Below are 10,317 nucleotides of genomic sequence, written 5' to 3'. Positions count from 1 at the left end.
AAAGGCACATATGTCGTCTCATCCGCAAGGCACTTTCGCAGTTGCGATACATGAAAAGTGTTATGAATTCCATCGAACGCTGGTGGTAATTCTAGTTGGTATGCTACCGACCCAACCCGAGCAAGTATTTTGAATGGTCCAATGTATCGAGGACCTAACTTCCCGCGTCTACGAAAACGAATTATCCCTTTCCATGGAGAGACTTTTAGCAACACGTAATCTGCCACTTGAAACTCAATTGGTCGCCTTCGCCGATCCGCATAAGACTTTTGTCTATCTTGCGCTGCTTTTATCCTTGATCTAACCATATCAATCTTTTCATTCATCTTGGCTACTACTTCTTTTGACGCGAGTTCTCGTTGACCCACTTCCCCCAACAAACCGGAGTCCTACATTTCCTTCCATACAGCATCTCGTAGGGGGCCATTTTTATGCTGTTATGATAACTATTATTATTGAAAACTCTACCAAGGGTAGATGATCATCCCAGCTTCCCCCAAAATCCATGACACACGCCCTTAACATATCAACTAATGTTTGTATAGTTTGTTCCGATTGACCATCGGTTTGAGGATGGTAGGCGGTACTAATATGTAACTGGGTCCCTAATTCTTCATGAAACTTCCTCCAGTAACGAGATGTGAACCGGGTGTCCCGATCGGATACTATAGACACCGGAACCCCATGTCGGGATATAATCTCGTTCATATAAACTTCCGCCATCTTTTCTGAATTATAAGCTTCCCGAATAGGTAAGAAATGTGCGCTTTTGGTCAGTCAATCAACGACCACCCATATTGCATCGTTCCCTTTTCTTGTCTTGGGAAGCTTAGTCACCAAATCCATCGTTACATGTTCCCACTTCCACACAGGGATCTCCAAGGGTTGCAACTTTCCATACGGCCTTTGGTGCTCGGCTTTTACTTGAGAACATGTCAAACACTTAGCAACATACTTGACAATGTCTCTTTTCATTCCCGGCCACCAATAATTCATCCTCAAGTCTCGATACATCTTTGTAGCTCCCGGATGAACGGAGTACCGAGACTTTTGAGCTTCATTCAATAGTAATTCTTTCACATCACATTCCCGAGGTATCCAAATTCGGTCATACCTCGTTTTCATACCATTTGCATTCTCTTCCAATTCATGAATAAATCCTTTCGTCCTCTCTTTCTTTGGGTCGCCAGCATTTAAAGATTTTGTTTGAGCTTCTCGGATTTCACATAGGAGTTTAGGTGTGACTACCATCTTCATAGATTTTACCCGAATCGGCGGCGGGTACTTCTTTCGACTTAGAGCGTCCGCCACAACATTAGCCTTCCCAGGATGGTAATGAATGTCATAATCAAAATCCTTAATGAGTTCCAACCATCTTCGTTGCCTCATATTAAGATCTTTCTGCTCGAAGAAATATTTCAGGCTTTTATGATCTGAGTAAATAGTACATTTCACCCCATACAGGTAGTGCCTCCATCTCTTCAAGGCAAACACGACTGCCGCCAATTCTAGATCATGAGTTGGGTAATTGTTTTCATGCTGCTTGAGTTGTCTTGAAGCATAAGCAACGACTTTACCCCTTTGCATTAACACGCCACCTAAACCTTGGTGGGAGGCGTCTGTATATACTACCAAATCATCTGTTCCATCCGGTAGTGTTAACACTAGAGAATTTGTAAGCTTTTCTTTCAAGGTCTGAAACGCCTTCTCTTGTTCTTCGCCCCATATAAACTTTTCGCTCTTCTTTGTTAATTTCGTCATGGGTGAGGCTATCTTGGAGAAATCCTGGATAAATCTTCTGTAATATCCAGCCAAACCCAGAAAACTTTTTATTTCGCTTGGATTCTTCGGGGTTACCCAATTCATTACCGCATCTACTTTGGACGGGTCCACATGGACACCATCCCCATCGATCACATGACCCAAAAATTGTACCTCTCTAAGCCAAAAGGCGCATTTTGAGAACTTCGCATACAACTTTTCCTTGCGAAGCGTTTCCAATACATCACGTAAATGGGAAGCATGCTCTGCTTCACTTCGGGAGTATATTAGTATATCGTCAATAAAAACGATTACATATTTATCAAGCATAGGTCGGCACACCCGATTCATTAGATCCATAAACGCAGTTGGTGCGTTCGTTAGCCCAAAGGACATTACTAAAAACTCGTAATGCCCGTACCGCGTTCAAAACGCAGTCTTCGGCACATCTTCGTCTCGTACACGCAGTTGGTGATAACCCGACCGCAGATCGATTTTCGAAAACCAATTTGCCCCTTGTAACTGGTCGAATAGGTCATCAATTTGGGGCAATGGGTAACGATTCTTCACCGTCAACTTGTTCAACTCTCGATAGTCGATGCACATTCGCATCGAACCATCTTTCTTCTTCACGAATAATACGGGCGCTCCCCATGGTGAAACACTTGGTTTAATGAAACCCTTATCGAGTAACTCTTGAAGTTGCATCATCAATTCTTTCATTTCAATCGGGGCCAGCCGATAAGAAGCTTTAGCTACCGGTTTTGCATCCGGGTTAAGCTCTATTTTGAATTCTACTTCCCGTTCGGGCGGAAGCCCCGGTAAATCTTCCGGAAACACATCCGGATATTCGTTCACTACTTTCACATCTTCAAGCTTTGGGATACCTCGATTAGTGTCAATCACGTAAGATAGATACACCTTACCTCCGTTCTTCACATGTTTAACAGCTTTGATTATGGAACACAATTTTGACTTGATGACCCTATCTCCTTGAACATTTACCCGTTCCCCCCCCCCCAGGTTACTACATGAATGACTTTCTTTTCACATTGAATTTCAGCATGGTTTTGGGCCAGCCAATCCATTCCTACAACTACTTTAAATTCCCCTATGTACATCGGGACAAGATCTATATTAAATTCCTCATCTTCGATTAAGATCTTACAGTTTCTACAAATATCATGTAACAAATAGCTTTTACTATCAGCAACTTCCACTTCTAGGGTTACTAACATCTTTTCAAGCTTAAACGATGGATGAACTAACAATTCATTAGAAATAAACGATCTACTAGCCCCGGAATCAAATAATACATTCATAGGCATAGAATTAACCAAGAATATACCTGAGACCACATCCGGGCTAGTCTTAGCTTCATCCGAGGTTAACTGGAACATCCTCCCACGAGCCTTAGAAGACTCATCCTTCTTTCCATCTTTCTTTGCCCCTTGTTGGAGTTTTGGACATTCCGCTTTAATGTGCCCCGTTTGGTTACAATTGTAACACGCTTTTGAGTTTTCGGGGCACCTATAATACAGATGTCCCTCTTGCCCACATTTATAGCATCCTTTCTTTCCCAACAAACATTCACCTGAATGATGCTTCCCACATGTCTTGCAAGTCGGAATCCCACTACTTGTCTTCCCTTTCCTGTTTTGATCTTGATATTTTGCCTTTTTCGATGGGTTTGTGTTGGTGGGCTTCTCCGCCACCCTTTTCTCTCCCCGTTCAACTTGCCTTCTTAACTCGATCTCCCTATCTCTTGCCCAGTCAATTAATTCATTCAACGTTGCACACTTGGAGGGATTTACAAACTCCCGATATTCAGCCTTTAACATAGCATGATAACGTATGATTTTCAACCTTTCAGTCCCCGCTATCTCCCCACAGAATTTCACCTTCTCGAGGAACTTATTCGTTATTTCATCAATCGTTTCATCCTTTTGTCGAAGACTTAAGAAGTCTTCTTGAATCTTATCAAGTGCAGATTGTGGGCTATGATATTTCAGAAATGGTTCCTTGAACTCTTGCCATGTTAACGTTTGTACTTTGTCATCCCCCAATTCCTTCGAATGTGCGTCCCACCAATCCTTTGCTTGGAGTTGTAGGAGGCCTGTAGCAAACATCACTTGATCCTCCACTTCACATCTACTTCTTACAAACACTGCCTCAGTGCTTGAAATCCATCTTTGACAAGCTATCGGGTCAATTTCCCCTTTGTACGGCAAGGGGTTACATGCCATGAATTCCTTGTACGTGCACCTTCGTGTACTTTTCTTTGTTTGTAGTTCATTAATCATCTCTTTTAGTTCTTCCACCTTGGACGTTACTAGAGTATCGATTACCCCCAATACTTGACCTTCCACCTCTTGAGCTAGTCGAGGAATACCAGCTTCAATCGCTTTCTCTACTTCTTCCACAATCATTGTTCTCATTTCATTTCAGCGTGCTTCATCGTCATCATTTACATTTACCACATCAGCCATCTACATAAAACATTTATTACCTCATTAGATTTCATTTCATACTTCCCACCATCATGTTTTAACATCATTTTATCATGACACGTTCCATTCATCATTCATACTTCATGCCTTATCGTCATTGACGATCGTATCGTATCATTCTTTATTTTAAACATTCATTCATCCTTTCTATCATATAACCGTACTAGTGATACGTAGCTCTCATTCTTTCTAATACGTAAAAGAAATTACTCGCGACTAAATCATACTTAAACTTTCTTTGGAAACTCAACGTTTCTGACAACCAACTTCATAGTATTCTTCATCCCATATACCTTGGTATCACCTTTTTTATTCTTTTTATCCCCCATTTTATATATTTCTGGTTACAAATTCGATTGAATCGACATTTAATTGTGTTTTATTTGAATATTGTAGTTCTGGAAAGCTTGTTGGTGATTCATTGCGGAAAACTCAAGAAAATATGAAGTTTGTGGAAATTTTGCCCAGACACAGCTGTGTTGATTATCTGAGTACAAAGTCACACAGCTGTGTCAGCCTTGCCACACACCCTGATCTCAGCAACAAGCATCAACGATCCATGCAGCTGTGTCACTTAACGACACAACTGTGTGCGGCGCCAGATCTGATATAACCTAATGTTTAGCTCCCATTTCATTTGACCCGTTCTAACCCCCAAACTGATCCGATTCAACCCACATCTTTCCACAACATCCTGTAACCATTCCATATCATTACGTAACTAAATTATTCGTAATGCAAAAATTTCAACTTTTAAAATACTTACTTGCTTTGCACCGCGGATCGAACACACGCTTCTCACGAGCTTTCAGTTTGAGTTCAAGCACTTGATGCTTAAATCCCTCAAACCTAGGCTCCGATACCAACTTGAAACGCCCAACTTTTCTCATTCGACTATTAACATAGAAGTTTATGAAATTTTACAAAAATTTTGACATGACCTGTTTGTATTAAGGACCTTTCCCCCTGTTTTAACAACATCATTTTAATTAAGTACTACGACACTTTCAAAATAACAAAGTCGTGACCATAAAAAAGGTACACCATAACTATTTTGTACATACTACAACAAAAGGTTTAGAAATCCAAACTACTTACTAACATACTAAACCCAAGTTTGACATCATATTACAAAATGAAAACTTTGACCCATTCATAATTGACAACTTGAACCGGAAGCGTGCAAAAAGGTCGACATGGTGTGTTCGGTCCGAAAGCGCCACTATCAAGCCTAGGATTTACCTATCATTCATAACATCAAGACATTTATTAGTTCTACATGTATATGTAATAACAAATCCTTTACCCAACTACCATTATCTGACCCATTAATAAATTCATTACTTCTTGTCAACGACCATACTACATTTCATTCTCTTATCCTTCTAGCATAAATTTCTTTATGCTCTTCAACATCCGCAATGGTTTAATACATTCCTTTCATTAAACATGCTTTCGCCATTTTGACCCATTATCCACAAGTCATTTTCTAGTGTTTTCCGTTCCACCTTCCCAACAATTTACGACCCATTTGGGTAGTCATTAAACACCCCATGTTCTTTGATTACTTATCCATTTTTCCAATATAAAACATACCACAACCTCTTCTATAAGCAAACATACAAACATACACCTTAACACTAAGGTTTAAGTAGCTAATATAACATCCGTAGACTACATAATAGAAGAATTAAGTTCATATGAACTTACCGGAGTCGTGCGCTCCTAATGCTTTCGCTTGACTTGATTCTCCTCCTTTCTTCGACCCTAAAGGATGTATCACAATTGCGTTTAGTTTTCGCATTATACATCATTTACACGCATTTACATCATTCACTCTAACGTTCATTACTCATATTCATATTCCACGCCATCATTAGATCTTTTTAAATCTAAAATTCTTCATACTCATACATAATCAATTCAGCTCAAGCATTTCATCGAACACCATATGTGCATACTACTTATCTAGCGAAATGTTTTTTTCTAAAATCATGGCAAAACATCACAAACACATGAATTCTTCAAATATTTAGATTATTATAACATCATTATGCATATATTAACCTTACTCATCAAACTATATCAAGAATTAACACATACATCATCATCACTAATCATATCATCACAAATTCAAATGGGTTTCTTATCAAACCATCAATATAGTAAAAAAAAAAATCAAGCACATTACAACTTCCATATGTTGAAATTAACTAACATTCATGCTCAATTTCGCAAAACATCCATGGATTACACATAACCCATATCATTAAACATCACTAAAGCATAAAATTCAACTTACTTGATGTTGAGCACACTTAGAGGATCATAAATCTGGATACATGCATCAATTTACACTTCGATTTCTCTTCTAATTTGATGGATTAGTAGTATTTAGGGTTTTGTTCTTCTTGCTTCACCTAATGTCGAACACACACATACGTCTGATGTATGTGTTGTGTTTAGAGATTTTAATTTTCATTATTCCACTTTCAACTTATGCACATTTGGTCCCTCAAGTATTAAGTTTTAAATATATATGGTTAAGTATCTATTTGCATACTTTAATGTCTTAACATAACCATAATCATACAAGTACATAAACTACTTATTAAATTCTTTGGGGTGTTACATGCTGAGAACATTGCCTCGTTAAAACGACAGTCATCAAAACGTGCTTTAAATACGTCACCTGTTAAAGGTTCAAGATATCGTATGATGGAGGTTGTTTCATATCCAACATATATTCCCAACCTTCCTTGAGGTCCCATTTTTGTGCGTTGTAGTGGTGCAATAGGAACATACACTGCACACCTAAAAATTTTAAGGTGGGAAATGTCTGGCTCATGGCCAGAAACAAGTTGTAATGGGGAGTACTTATGATTTGCACTTGGTCTCACACGAATCAGTGATCCAACATGTAAAATTGCATGACCCCAAACCGACACAGGAAGTTTTGTTCTCATTATTAATGGTCTAGGATTAGTTGTAAACGTTTGATTAATGATTCAGCTAAGCCATTTTATGTGTGTACATGAGCAATAGGGTGTTCGACAACAATTCCCACAGACATGCAATAATCATTAAAAGCATGTGATGTAAATTCACCAGCATTATCATGTCTCACCCTTTTAACAGTGTAATCAGGGAAATGTGCTCGTAGTTTGATAATTTGAGCAAGAAATTTTGCAAAGGCAATATTACAAGTTGATAATAAAGAGACATGAGACCATCTGCTGGATGCGTCTATCAAGACCATGAAATATCTAAATGGTCCACATGGTGGATGAATTGGTCCACATATATCACCTTGAATTCTTTCAAGAAACATTGGTGATTCCTTGTCAACTTTTAAGGACGAAGGCCTTGTAATTAGTTTTCCAAGTGAATAAGAGGTACATAGAGGCATTTTATCTGATTGGGGGATCTTTTGATATTTTAATGGATGTCCATGTGTGTTTTCAATAATTCTTTTCATCATTGTAGATCCTGGATGGCCTAGTCTGTCATGCCATAAGTTAAATGTCTTAGGATCACAAAAACATTCTTTTACTACCATATGTGCTTGAGGCATATTAATGTGTGTATAATGCAAACCAGAGTGGAGCATTGGCAGTTTTTCCAATATATGATCTTTGCTCATGATGTGTAAATATTTCTTATTATCAACAGTCCTTGACTGAGTATCATATCCGTTATGATATATGTTTTTGAAACTCAACAAGTTTCTCGTTGAATTTGGGGAAAATAAAGCATTCTCTATTAAGAGCTTTGTACCATTTGGTAATATTAAATTAGCTTTTCCCACTCCTTCTATCAAGTTTGTAGGACCTGGTATTATATCAATGGTTCCTTTTGTTGGTTTCAACTCATAAAAATATTTCTTAGATTTAAGTATAGTGTGTGTGGCTCCACTATCCGCTATACATATATCTGCATCATTTGTTTGCTCTTGTGCTCCAGTGGTATTCATTTTAATCTTGAAAATATAAAGAGAAATAATAATAAGTGTATAACGAAGGCATTATGAATTATTTAATAAGAAGTTTATTTATTAGTTGAAAACGTTACATGAAAAGAAAGACTAATGAAACATAATAAAGATAGTTATAATAAAGGAAATTACATAATTGTTGCATATAATTATTATGGTTTAGCAACATTTGTTTCAGAGTTTCATGTCATTGGTGTAGTCGACGACATTCAGTTCGACGTTGATATCATTAAAATTATCCACATGGTTCACCTCCTTTTCTATTCTTTTGAGAGAGGCTTGGTAAAGTTCACATAAATGTGAAGGTGTACGACAAGCCTTTGACCAATGGTTTGTACTTCCACATCTGAAACAAGAAGTGCCATTGTTTTCGGACCTACCAGCTTCATTCCTTTTGTTATACTGGTTGGAATTGGTATTTGGTGGAGTGTGGTAATTGGGGGTTCTTTGATTTCGACCACGACCACGACCACGTCCACGACCATGGGAATTACCTCGGAAATTATTATTTCCTTTGAAGGAATGGTTACGACCATTACCTTTACCAAAATGGCCACGAGCACGGCCTCGTCCCCATTTTCTTCCAGAGTCTTTAGTATCATCATTAATAACAGCATTTGCTTCTGGAATGGCTAATGATCCAGTGGGACGAGCTTAATGATTTTTCATTAGTAGCTCATTGTTTTTCTCTGCTACGAGTAGAAATGAATTTAGATCAGAATATCTTTGAAACCTTTGCAACTGATATTGTTGTTGCAAGTTTATATTTGATGCATGAAATGTGGAGAAAGTTTTCTCAAACATATCTTCCTCCGTAACAGTTTGCCCACAGAATCGGAGTGTTGAGCATATTCTGAACAAAACAGAGGTGTATTCATTAACCTTTTTAAAATCTTGGAACCTGAGATTGTTCCATTCATCTCTAGCAGTGGGAAGTAAAACTTCCCTCTGATGATCAAATCTGCTTTTTAAATCTTCCCACAAAACGTGTGGATCCTCACAATTTGAATATTCAAATTGCAACATCTCATCAATGTGTTTGTGGAGGAAGACATCGGCTTTTGCCTTGTCTTGATCGCTACATTTATTCCCCTCCGTTATCGTTTCCAAAACATCCACTGATTTGAGATGTCGCTTAACATGTGTTGTCCACGGCATATAATTTTCTCTGGTGATATTAAGAGCTGGGAATTCAATTTTTGCGATGTTTGCCATTTTGTTGCTAAACATAAATAAGATAAATATTAAAATATAAATAATCATTAAAAATGAGATAACATACATAGGTACAGCTATAAACAAATAAATGAATACAAAATGTCAGACCCCGATTTCCACGTGTCTCACCGGTGGGCCCGGTGGGCCCGGTAGGGGATTACCGTGACGTAGTTGGCAACAATATAGTCAAACCACACAATATAAATGAATGCACAGCGGAAGCATAAAGATAATTATATTTCAACCATTGTTTGTAATATCAAATGTATTACGAATAGTCGAAAATGTATCCACAGGGGATCAAATAAAAATATAAGTTTTGTTCAACAGACGAAGGCATCTTAAGCTCGCGAGACTCTTTATGATGCTAAGGAGAATATCCAGCCAATTACGCATAGTATCTGCATTTAGTCTTTTTGGGAAAATACGTCAGTTTACACTGGTAAATACATTCAACCGACACTTTTGAAAAATGTTTATTAAAAATTGATTTGAATGCACAAGGCACAAACTCTTTTATAACTTGGGAGAATTATTTAAATTTATAATCTTGTGAACGAATTACATGTTCCTTATGCGTTCAGTAGCCCGGATCAAGTCCGGGTTAAAGATCAATAGACACACCACAGCGACTATTTATGCACTGACGAGTGTACGCCTACACTCCACGCTTAGGTCGTGGCCGTTTCGTAAAATGATGTCAGGGATATCCGGGACATGGTCATTAACCCCCCAAAGGCTTTTAAGTAACAAGACTGTTTAAACGAGCCGATCAAATTTATTCAATTACCCACTCAATCGGTGGAGAATTTGATGCCCGATCAAGCGGTATAC

General features: G+C 38.2%; 2 protein-coding genes across 2 annotated transcripts; both read right to left on the bottom strand.

Moving 5' to 3' along the window:
• Window positions 1–2,762: 2,762 nt before the first annotated feature.
• On the bottom strand, window positions 2,763–4,190 carry LOC110933609. Its single transcript, XM_022176823.1, has one exon. The coding sequence runs from the start codon at window positions 4,188–4,190 to the stop codon at window positions 2,763–2,765; it is 1,428 nt and encodes a 475-aa protein (XP_022032515.1).
• Window positions 4,191–8,919: 4,729 nt separating this feature from the next.
• Window positions 8,920–9,480, bottom strand: LOC110933610. The gene has a single exon (XM_022176824.1). The coding sequence runs from the start codon at window positions 9,478–9,480 to the stop codon at window positions 8,920–8,922; it is 561 nt and encodes a 186-aa protein (XP_022032516.1).
• Window positions 9,481–10,317: the final 837 nt, after the last annotated feature.

This window comes from Helianthus annuus, chromosome 4 (assembly GCF_002127325.2).
Source record: "Helianthus annuus cultivar XRQ/B chromosome 4, HanXRQr2.0-SUNRISE, whole genome shotgun sequence".
Lineage (NCBI taxonomy): Eukaryota > Viridiplantae > Streptophyta > Magnoliopsida > Asterales > Asteraceae > Helianthus > Helianthus annuus.
This window is presented reverse-complemented; position numbering and strand designations above follow the sequence as displayed.